At 39.8% G+C, this 12,317-nt stretch overlaps 1 protein-coding gene across 1 annotated transcript in view; it reads left to right on the top strand.

Moving 5' to 3' along the window:
* Snx29 (sorting nexin 29) overlaps positions 1-12,317 on the top strand; it is a 457,962-nt gene that overhangs the window by 14,430 nt on the left and 431,215 nt on the right. Inside the window, exon 4 of the mRNA XM_033758742.1 lies at positions 11,589-11,713. Within this exon, the coding sequence (XP_033614633.1) occupies positions 11,589-11,713 (125 nt within the window). The remainder of the gene's footprint in view (positions 1-11,588; positions 11,714-12,317) is intronic.

The following is a 12,317-nucleotide window of genomic DNA, read 5'->3' as shown; positions in this document are numbered from 1 at the left end:
CATATTCTCATTTGCATTTCAGGATAAGTTCTGCTCATGATGCAGGGTGGGATGGGGTCTAGGAGGACCGGCTGCCAGCTGTCCTCAACCTTCACACATACTGTAACTTGAAAATTACTCCTACCAGACATGGAGGCCTACTGCTGTAACTCCAGCATTTGGGAAGCTGAGGCTGGAAGATCCATGTGAGTTCAAGGCCAGCCCATCTCAAAACAAAACCAAACCAAACAAAAAAAAAGAAAAAGTCTCCTTTATGAGATGTTAGTGTTGCTTTATGTTGCCAAGGTTGCATTGTTTTCTTTTCTTTTTTGTCAACGATTTTTTTATTGGGGAGGAGGGATCCCTTGTCTCTCTCCTATATCTCTTCCTTTCCGCCTTCCCATGGGTAATGCATGTTAATGACCCAAGACTTATTTCCTGTATTTTGTTTTGGTTTTGGTGGTGCTAGGGATTGAATACAGGGCTTGTACATGTTAGGCAAGTGCTGTATTGCTAAGCTAGAACTCTGGCTATTGTTTGCTACGCCCCCATGCTCATATAATCTTTTGCAAGAGAAACGAAACACACACACACCGCACGCACGCATGCACGCACGTGCACACACACACAGAGCTTTACTACCATTGTAGAATCATACACAAATGTTCTGCATCTTTACCTTTCTCTTGACATCCCCTGTCAAAATCTTTCCAAGTAATAGTTCTAACAATATTTTTTATTTTGTTTTGTTTTGTTTTTTGAGGCAGGGTCTCCCTATGTAGTTGAGATTGACCTGGAATTCATTATGTAGCCCAGGCTGGTCTCGAATTTACAGCGATCCTTCTGCCTCAGCCTCCTGAGTGCTGGGATTACAGGGGTGCACCACCACGCCCGGCTTCTAACTATTTTGTAAAGACTGCAGTGTATCGCATGATACAGATGGATGAGGAAGGAGTCCTGACTATGAAGAAAACTGATTTTGTTTCATTTTTCAATGCCCTGGATGGGGAGGCAGTAGAAATATTTTAGCATCTTGCTTTATATACTGGGAGTTTTATCTTCTTGGTATGGATTTCCAGGTGTGGGTTTGCTGAGTCAAAGAGAACTGTCTGCAGCTTTCTGTAGATTTCTGCCAGCAGTATATGAGCTTGCCCTATTCTTCTTTCTTGCGAACAGTGGTCTTCATTGTTGTCTTGACTTTTTGTCAGCCTGATGGGTGAAAAATGGTGGCTCTCTGTCACTTTATTTTGCGTTTTCTTGTTGGCTAGTGCATTTCAGTGTCTTCTAAGGAAACATTATGTTTGCTGACTGTTGGGCTTTGTTCTTTTGTGCAAAACTTAATGTTATTTATTCCTTTTTTTTTTGGTACCAGGGATTGAACTCGGGTCCTTGCACTTGTGAAGCAGGCAGTAGAACCACTGAGCTAAATCCCCAGCCCTCTTTATTCCTTTTTTAATTCTTTCTGCCAATTTGTGAGAGATCTTTTTTTTCTTTTCTTTTCTTTTTCTTTTTGGTACTGGGGATCGAATTCAGGACCTTACGCTTGCAAGGCAGGCAGTGGATCCCCTGAGCTAAATCCCCACCCTGAGGGATCTTTTTTTCCCTTTTTTGTGGTACTGGGGATTGAATGTAGTGCCTCACATATTCTCGGCAAGTGCTGTACCGCTGAGCTATACCTCTTATTTTGAGATAAGAGCCTTGAGAAGTCACTTGTGTGGGCCGTAACTTGTGGTCCTCCTGCCTCAGCCTCCTGGCATTATAGGCATGTATCACCATACTTGGCAAGAGCTCTTTTGGACATTATAGTAACTAACCTCTTATCTATTCTCTGCATTGCAAATACTGTTTTCATATCTGTCCATATCTTTGTGAACACAGATAATGGTGTCTATTGTATTATTAATTGAAACATTTTTACATGGTCAGTGATCTTTTTTACTTACTGACTTACTTATCTACCCTCCAGCTTCTGGATTTTTAGTGTTTTAAGAAATCTTCTCCAATGTTTGTTTGTTTTTTTTGAGACAAGGTCTTGCTTTGTAGCCCAGGCTGACTTTGAATTCATGGTGATCTTCCTGCCTCAGCCTCCCAAGTGCTTGGATTACAGATGTGTGTCACCACACCTGACTTTTATTTTTTGCTTTTTTGAGGCAAGGTCTCACTATGTAGTTCAGGCTAACCTAAACTTATGGTGATTCTCCTGTGTCAGCCTCCTGAGTACTGGGATTACTGGTGTGCCCCACCATGCCCTGCACCAGTGTGTTGTAGTGCATGTGGTCTTTTTGATTTTCTTGTAAGATTTTTATTATTTACAATAAGCTTTTAATCCAGCTGAAATTTTTGTTCACATGATCTATAGGATAAGACAAGGATTTAATTTTTTAAATAAATATTTGCCATCGTTCTCTTAGATCCTTTTGGCCGTTTATCTCTGAGCTGTAATTTAATTTCATAACATTTCCTTAGCACAGAGAGGGGATACTCTGAACCAAAGCATGTAAGCCTGATTGAGACAGGTTGCTGACTTCCTTCTCTGGCCCTGGGATCCCCAGCACAGCACGGATGGAAGAGGCAGTTGCAGGTTGGGTTTGTTGTGCTGAGAGAGGGTGAGGTAGAAATAGAGAGGAAATCTCATCAAAGCCCATTTCTCTTGTCCTTCAAATAAGAGCTGTACCATTTATATTACTCTTTGGTGTGCTTTTTAGTTTTAATTAACCCGGCCACATGTTATGGGCATTTCCCCCAAATCAATACTTAACATAGTAGAGCAGTTTACCATCGTGTGGAGTCTTTTCCTTCAGAAAGTAAAATCAATGCCAATTTTAATTGTGTAATTTGATCAACTATGAGGCGTACCTGATTTCAGTTAAAAGGTGTGCATGTGGGGATGTGCATCTTAGCACTGATTAAGAGGGGCATCTCCTGTTTTTTTCTTTAAGACAAGGTCTTAGTATGTAGTTCAGGCTAACCTTGAACTCACTACATAGCCACGGCTTGTGTCAAACTTGTGACAATCCTCCTGCTTCAACCTCCTAAGGGCCGGGGTTACGGGCATGCACCACCACACCTGGCCATCTCATTGTTTTTAAATGCCTGTATAATATTTTAAATATGAATGTGTGTTATTACATTTAAACAATTTTTACATGGTCAAGAGTCTTTACTTATTAGTTGAGTTACCAGCGTCTAGATATTCAGTGCTTTTAAAGATTTTCACCAGTGTGCAATGGTGCATTTACTTATGCTGTTTCCTTGTTAATGGGTGTTCAGTTTGTTTCCATTTTATTTTTGTTTTTGCAATTGTAAAGAGTGCAGCTTCAAAACTATTTGTGTATTTGTATGATGTCTTTGTCTACTAGTGCTTTTATTTTTTTTTATTTTTGTTTTTGTAATTAAAAATTTTTTATTTTGCTGGTACACTTTAGATATACATAATGATAACATTCATCATAGGGAATTTGTACCTGTACACGATACATCTTGCTTTCCCTTTTCCCAATTCCCCTCCCCTCCCTTCAACCCTTTTCCCCTCCTTGTTTACAAAAGCTTTGATTCTATTTTTCTCCTGTCTCTTCTGTTTTCCCTTTCCCTTCCCTTCTTTCCTTTCTCATTTGAACATTTTCTTCCCATTTCCAAATATATATTAACCATTTTGGTCATGATTTATACTTTTGATTTCTCATACCAGAGAAATCATGTGATATTTACACACGTGTCTGATTTATTTCACTTAAAAGTATGGTCTCAAGAATAAGAATAGTGACAGTGGACAGACATTCTTGTCTTGTTCCTGATTTTAGATTGAAAGCTTTCAGTGTTGGCCATTTAGTATTATGTTGGCTGTTGGTTTATCATAGATGGCTTTTATCGGATTGAGATAAAGATGATCTATTCCAATTCTTTTTCCTCATTGAGTTTATTGGTACATTTTAGGCATACAGTACGGTTACATTCATAATCGGGATCCTGTACCTCTACATGACAGGTCTTGGTTCTCATTTTTCCCCTTGTCCCTGCCCTCCCTACTAGTGCTTTCATAGTCAGTTACATTCTTCACTGAGATTATTATAGTCTCACATGCAGTTGTGAGAAATAATATGGATTAACCCCACTTCCCCTTCACCTTGCTTCCTCCGATGTTAACACCTCGTAAAACTCTGGCAGTTTCTCAGATTTCTGCAATCTTCCTTGTGCATGTGTGCACACATGCGCCTGTGTAGTTCTGTGCAGTTTCGGCATCTGTGTCACCCGGGACACTGCCTGGTTTCATCACCACAGGGTCGTGGCATTGCCCTTTGATAGTCATACTCACTTCCTGTTCTCTTCTTCCCTCCCTGTCCTTTACTCTTTGCGGCCACAAAGCTGTTTTCCATCTTTGTAATTACCTCATTTTAAGAATAGTCTATATATGGACTCATAAAGTGCCATTTCCTTCGATTGGTTTTATTTCCATGGGTCGTAATGCCTTTGAGCTTCATTCATGTTGTTCCATTTATCAAAAGTGTGTTTCCTTTAATTGCTACAGACTCATCCATGGTATGGGTGCAGCACACTTGGACCCTTCACTCCTTGAAGGACATCTGGATTGCTTTTAGGTTTTTGCTATTACAGATAAAGTTGCCATGAACATTTATATGTAAGTTTGTGTGTGCGTGGATATATCTTTTAATTTCTCTGGAATAAGTCCCCACATGGCCACTGCTAAGTTGTATAGTATGGCATTGTGTTATAAGAAACTTCCATGCTCTTTTCCAGAGCAGCTGTACCATTTTACATCCGCACTGACAGTGGTGTCGCATCTCATTGGGGGTCTCACTGTGCATCTTCCTGATGATGTTGAACATCTTTTCCTGTACTTACTGGCATCTAATACTCCCTTGGGTGAAATGTCTGTTCATATCTCTTTCATTTTCTAACTGGTATTGCCTTTATTTTTACAGGATAAATTCGAAGACATGGAATTGTGAGGGCAAATGCATTTAAAAAAATTATACTGCTTGATCTCTGCAGAAAAATATAGCAGTTCATGTTTATATTCCTATCAAAAATATGCATTTCCTCATACTCTTTGGAGCACTGACTGGTTTAAAAACCCTTAGCCCTAAGTTGGTGTCTCCATGTTGCTACACTTTCCTGGCTACGGGTGAGGTTGAGTATCTTTTCACATATTTATTGGCCAATATATTTCTTCCTTTCCTGGCTAGTTTTTCTACCTTCTTTGTATTTTATGTTTTGAGTTGCTTATCTTTTAAAATTCCTTTGTAGAAACTCTTTAACTACTATGAGTATAAATCCTTTTCCAGTTATATGTGCTATAGATATTTTCTCCAGTCCATCACTTGTTTTACCATATTTATGATATCTTTCATTGTGTAGACATTTAAGAAATGTATGCAGTTAATTCTGTGAATCTTTAACATGTTTGGCTCTGAGATTGTCTTATCCTCAGGTTTCTCAGAACCAGAATGATTTTATCTGTTATTTTTAAAGTTTTATTTTTTGTACACTTAACATTTTCTTTTATCTGTGTGGATTTTAATTCTTTCTGTGCTTTGACATGCAAGTTTATCCTTATTTTTCTCAGCACCTCATAGCCCATTCTTGCCCATCTGAATGGAAGTATTATCATTATTATGTATAAAATGTTTCTGTGTTTATTTGGACGAGGGGGAATTCTGTACTGTTCCATTCACTTGTTTATCTCTGTACCCCAAGCTTCACTGACCCAAGTCCTTACTGTAATTGTTATTGAAATTGTATTAAATTTATACATTAATTTGGGAAAACCTTCATTTTTATTTAAGTCTTTTCCTTTAGAAAAATGATGTTTCTGTTTATTTATTTTGTACTATGGAGTTTGAACCCAGGGCATGATAGGCAGGATTTCTATTTATTTTGATCTCTATATGTTTTAGCAAAATTTTATGGTTTTCTCTTTATAAGACTTGTATCTTATTTTTTGTCACTACTATGAATGGAATCACTCTATCCTATTTTGGCTAGTTAAAAGAATTAACTTTTGATGTCTTTTTTATTTTTAGATTAGAAACTTTTTTCTATTTGTGGATTTCCTTTTTAACTTAACACTGTAATGTAATCTTTTAAAAAGGCATTTTACGTAGTTGCATGTTTTCTCATTATAACCTTTAAGCCATATTTGTTCACTTTTTGTAGCTCCAAGTAGCAGTATTTCTGATTCTTGAAGTTTGAATACTTTTTAAAAGTTATTTCTTGTTTGTTTGATTTACTGGAGATGGAACTCATGACCGTGCCCTTGCAAGGCAGGTGCGGTGCCACTGAGCTAAATCCTTGGCCCTTCTTAAAATTCTTGTTTTAGGAAATAAGCTAAATTCAGGAAAGTGTGAAGGCAAGAAAAACCTGACCATTAATTCTTTGAACAAGTGGCTTTTAATTTTTAAAAATACTTCCTTTTAGAATTCTTTCTGTGAGATTACATAATTGAGAGCATATTTAATATGTAGCTTCAGATCCTGCTCATTTTTCAGTTTACATTATAATATATATATTATACATTTTATGTATATGTGTGTGTGTGTGTGTGTGTGTGTGTGTGTGTGTGTGTATAAAATTTGATTTTTGAGACAGGGTCTCACTATGTAGTTGAAACTGACCTGGAACTCACTATGTAGCCAGCCCAGGCTGGACTTGAACTCACAGCGATCCTCCTGTCTCAGCCTCCCGAATACTCAGATTACAGGCATGTACCACCACGCCCAGCTTACATTATATTATAAACATGTTGACTTATCATTATAAGCTCTTGGTAATTTTTTTTTTTCTTTTTTGAGACAGAGTCTCACTGTGTAGTCAGGGCTGGCCTTGAATTTGCGATATAGCCTAGGCTGGCCTTGAACTGGTGATCCCACTGCCTTTGTCTCCTGAGTGCCAGACTTACATGTGCATGTGCCATCAGGCCTGAGTTTGGTAAATGTTTAAAGGTGAAATAGAATTTGATTATATGTTATGCTATCATTTGTCTAACCAGTTCTTGCAAGTGTTAAGTATTTTGGCAGTTCCTAACTTCCCACCTGTGTAAATAATATTACTTTGAATATTTCTGTTATGAAATCTGTATCTGACTTGTAGATAGTAGTATTATGAAATATTTATCTGACTTGTAGATAGTAGTATTGATTTCTGCTAGTGAAGTTCATGAGTGAAGGGTGTGAACCTATTTACAAATTTAGTTTGTAAAACATAAATGTAGGGCATGAACCATTGCAAATGATTGTGATGTAATGGCTTTGCTTTAGCCATTAGTGTCTTAATTCTGAGATGTAGTTAATGTTGTTAATTGGCTGATTTTATAAGCATGACTCCATTTCAGGCAATATTGAAGCTTTACAAGTGAGGCTGATATTCTTTCTTGTGATTGTTCTTGGTTTCTAAAAAAAAAAGAAAAAGAAAAAATCCCAATAAAGCCGTAACATAGCAAAAGAATCAATTTGAAACATGCTTTTCTGTCACAGTGTGAATTTATACAGTTTGTAAAAATGCAACATTTATTGCTGTTCTAACATTTACCAAAAAGTAGTACAGAAGAATTCTTAGGAATCTTATTATAGATTAAAGTGGCAGGTTCAGCAATCTTGAAATGTAGGACAAAGCTCATGAAAACAAATGCGAGCAGAATCTTAGCAGTGAGCTAGTTGAATTGGTGATGGTTTTAAATTCAGCAGGAGGAATTTATTTTATTTTCCATTCATTAACTCCTATACCCTTTATCCAACTTACCGGAATACCTTCAGGGAAATATTTTTCTTTTTAAGCAGTTTTATTGAGGTCTAATTTAAATACCATAAAAACCTACCCCGTCTAGTATACAATTCAGCGGATTTTTAAAAATTAAATGTATAAAGTTATGTAGCCATCACAGTTCAGTTTTGGAATATTCCCAGTTTCCCTTGTTCCAGTTTATAGTTAATCTCTGATTTTGACCAACTCTACACAAGTTGCCTTTCTATTACATTTCTATTTCTATTATATTTACCTTTTTTGGACATTTCATGGACTCATACAATGTGGGTTTTTTTTTTTTGAGTCTCTTTTCTTTTTATTTTATTTTTTCTCATTGAGTTTATTGGTACATTTTAGGTACACAGTACAGTTAAATTCATCATTGGGATCTTGTACCTTTACACGACAGGTCTTGGTTTTCATTTTGAGTCTGTTTTCTTTAGCATAATATTTTTAGGATTCATCCATGTTAGAGCATATGTCAGTACTTTATTCCTTTTTGTTGTTAAAGAAATGGTATTCTGTTATATTGATGCACCGCATTTTATTTGTCCGTTCATCTGGTAAGCAGCTATATATATTAAAAACTTGGAAGGATTTTGTTGACTGGTACTTTAAAAAAATTAAAATAAGTCATTGTAATAAGTGCCCTGTTTAATTAAAAACATGTCCTCAATTCATTTAAATTGGAAGGAAAGTTTGATGAGATAACATACCACAGAGGTAGTCAGCCTATATCATGAAGCCAAAATCATTTAGTAGAGCACATTCTGAGAAGTAGTCGGGACTGAGCTGAGGAAATAAAGAGCTGCATGAAAGGCGGCACTTGTTTTGCAGCTGTTATAACTGAACAAGGTAGGAAGCAGTGGAAACCTTGGGGCAGTGGTGGAGAACCTATGGCATGCGTGCTGCAGTGGGCTGTTTGTATCATTGAAAGCGCTGAAAGGTTCACGTCACTTCCTTAGGTTGGCACGGCTAATGGGTAGGTGTATGTGCTGGGATGAGTGTATCTTCCTGATTCTCTACTTAATCAATTATTTTTTGGTATTGGGAATCGAACTCAGGACCTTGTGCTTGCCAGGCAGGTACGCACCACTGAGATAAATCCCTGGCCCTGATTCCCTACTTTTAGCCATTTTGGATTTGAGTTACAAATTGTATAAGATCTCCTCAGATTCATCTCTTACTAAAATGCTCATCAATTTGGAAACCTGAGTTCTCTGAGTGGTGGGATTACTTTGGTCACGTTCTCCACAGTTCAGAGGTAGCACACAGCAGGAGCCAGCTGTCCACCCTGTAAATCCTGTAAATTGATCATCAACATAGAGGGTGCTGGTGCTGCAGCTGACAGAGGCTCAGAATGGGGAAGCACTCAGGAAGGCTTCCTGGAGGAGGGAACACTTGAGAAACCTTGAATGACCAGGAGACACAAGCTCAGAGCAGATAGGCAGGTAAAGAGGAGACATAGGGAGGGAGTTTCTTACGTGGAAAGGCTGTTGGCCAGCAGGTGGTGAAATGAGGACAAGTGCCCACCAGAGTTTTCTTCTGTTGTTAGGTTAGTCGTGACCTGTGTGCATCCGAAGGCAGTACTGATGATGTAACCCAAACCTTGGGGACTGGGTTTGTGCTGCTTGCCTGCATTCCATACCCCATAGGGGCCAGGCCTCATCTAGAGCTGGCTGGGCTGGGCAGTTATCAACCTGTGCACAACCTGCCAGAGGATGTTAACCTGATAGTTGTATTTGTAGGAGTTCTTTTAAAGGTAGAGACTTTGGTTAATTACAGAGAAGTCTAAACACGGTCCAAGTGATCCCCTCTTCTTTGGGGCAAGTCTTGCACTATTTTTAGTTACTGTTGGATTTAGTTAATTTTGATGGGTGTCCCAGCTTTCAAGAAGCTCTCATATACATGCCGGTGTGGACATGTAGAGACCCTAGCAAATGAACATCTGATGTTTAAGGGGGTTGTTTCTGTGGGAGTGGTATTCTGGGACCTGTGGTTCAAGGTTAGTCACCCATTTACCTACCCACAGAAGCAGCACTTGGGGAGCACATGCTCTGCACCAGGTTCCATGCTAGTACAGGGGATCCAGGAGAGACAAGAGGTAGAAACCAATGGTGTAGTTGAGACAGAGTATGAGGTTTGGCTTCCTCTTGTGGTGAGCCAGTTTCGATCACTTAGCAGTGGTAACCTGGAATCCTGGGATGGATCAGTGTGCCGCAGAAGCACAGGGACAGAGAAGAGCCACCAGCGCTGTTTGCCGCTCTGTTAGAGTTGTCTGGGGTAGACAGAATAATTTAAGTAAGAATTGGGTATGGGAGAGAGACATCCTCTATCTTAGAACAAAGGATGGTTGTCTTGGCAGGATGGGATGTAGTGGATCTGTGTGGGGTGGTGGAACTAGAGTACTGATGTCACTGCTTATTATGCACTGTCTTCAGGAGGACGCTTGCATGTCTTTAAACCTTAGTTTCTTCTAGTATAAAGTAGAGTAATAATACCTGTCTCACCTAGATCATAATGTTGATGGGAGGAGCTAGTGAAATAATAGTATGAGAATGTTGACTACCCACAGAGTGATAAACAACTCGACCATTATTACTACAGGTGTGGTGATGGGGGAAGCAGGAAATCCTTGCAGTTAGGCAAAGTTGAGCCAGATGATAGTGGCCTCCAGGCCTTAGCACTGGGTCCACTGTTCAGCCTGCTGCTTTTTGTCATACCCAGCTCATAACTCCAAGGCTGCTTCCACTGAGGCCACAGAATCTAAGTCTGACCTTGCCTTCTCTCCACCTCATGTCCATATACCATGGTCTGGTTTGATTCTTTGTGCAACTCCTTTTTTTGGTGGGGTGTCCCAGGATCGAACTAGTTCCTTGAGCTATCAAGGCGGGCAGCAGAAGCCCTGAGCTAAATTCCTGGCCCATGTGCAACTCCTTCTGCTAGAACAGTGCAGATGTGGTAAGATAGAGAGCTTGCCTGTCCCAGTCCTACTTTTCTATCCACAGAATCCAGAACAGTACCCAACACCTGGGTGACACTCTTCACATTGGTTGTATGAATGAACGGAAGGCCTCTGAAGTCCCAAGGCCCAGTCAGGCATAGCCCAGAAGTCCTCGAAGGATTGCTGAGAGTTGAGTGTGGTTGCTATAGACATGTTTTCAAATCTCTTGTTTCTCTGGTTAGTGATATTTTGATATTAGTTGATACTGATATATTGAATACATTTAATTAAATGCACAGTAATTGCAACTTAATTGAGAACTCTAGATCTGAGTATATGATGTGATCTCTTATACAAAATAAAGAATAAGAATCAGACTGTGTGTGTGTATTGGTGGTGGTAAGTAATAGGCCATGAAATTGCACAATGTTTCCAATTTGGCAGGCTGGCTGATTCAGTCTTGGAATGTAATCTTGTTCTTTGAACTGCATGTGATATGAATTAGATTTGAAACTTGAGAATTGGAAACAATTAATACTCAGCCCCTCCCTACACCAAACTGATTTGTTCTACATTGGCTTTTCTCCTCCTGCTGGCTGGCACCAATTCCCTTTCCGAGTTTCTCTCTTGTGTCCTGCTACAGTACTGTGTTTTCAGGAGTCTGATGAATACGGCGAGACTGAGCCGGGCATTCTTCCCTGACTTCTGGGGAATGAACATAAACGCAGGGGGTTGTGGAGCGGCCCAGGGCCGGTACTGAGCCCCTGCCTGTAAATCCAGGTGTCTCCTGTGTACCTTCGTGCTGAGCCTTGCACTTGGTGACTCCTTGGCTCTTTGGAGATGCTGGGGTGGCCCTACTTGTGACTCCCTTACTGGGCCGACTGATAAGTCACTGCTTTTCCTGCAGGGTAACCTGTCTGTGTGCCCAGTTTGAAGCCGTCCTGCAGCATGGCTTGAAGAGGAGTCGAGGATTAGCACTCACAGCAGCGGCCATCAAACAGGCAGCGGGCTTCGCCAGCAAAACCGAGACAGGTACTTCTCTGCCTTTTGTGGTTCAGAGAAGCGTTGCTTCTCTCTTGCTCTCTTTGTATGTATGTACGTATGTATGTATGTATTGTAGGTGAGCAGTCATTGCGTGGGCTGGGCTGTGTGACTGTGTATGCAGAAATCTGTGCCTTGTTTGTAGGTAAGATAATGGTGTTGTCTGGCATCTTAATTTAAATGAAGTCATCCTCTGTGCAGATTTCTCAGAGCCACATGTCACTCACTGCTCAAGTTTTGGGAGCCTGAAGCCAACATGCTTATTTCACCGAAGTGGTATGGCAGTTTTCAGGACATAATGGGGATAGCATGACGATTAATAATTAAATGACGTCAATGGCAACAAAATCCCCACAGGTCTCTGAGCTTTGACTTGTGCTGTCATCCATTTTTAACGCCGCACACACACATTCCTGAATGATAGGGATAATGCCATTAATAACTATCAATACTTGGTGCTTATTGCAAGCCTGGCCTCTGAGTCTTCGAGGTATGTTAACTTGCTCAGTCCTTGTGTCAATCCCTGGAGTAGTAGGGGTCTTTGTTAACTCCATAGTGTGGATGGAGAAACTGTTACCAGTGGTTTGCTCTGGAT

Source organism: Fukomys damarensis, unplaced genomic scaffold (genome assembly GCF_012274545.1).
Source record: "Fukomys damarensis isolate Sample0158 unplaced genomic scaffold, DMR_v1.0_HiC HiC_scaffold_34, whole genome shotgun sequence".
Taxonomy (NCBI): Eukaryota; Metazoa; Chordata; class Mammalia; order Rodentia; family Bathyergidae; genus Fukomys; species Fukomys damarensis.
The sequence above is the reverse complement of the archived record's forward strand: the minus strand, read 5'-3'. Positions and strand labels throughout refer to the sequence as shown.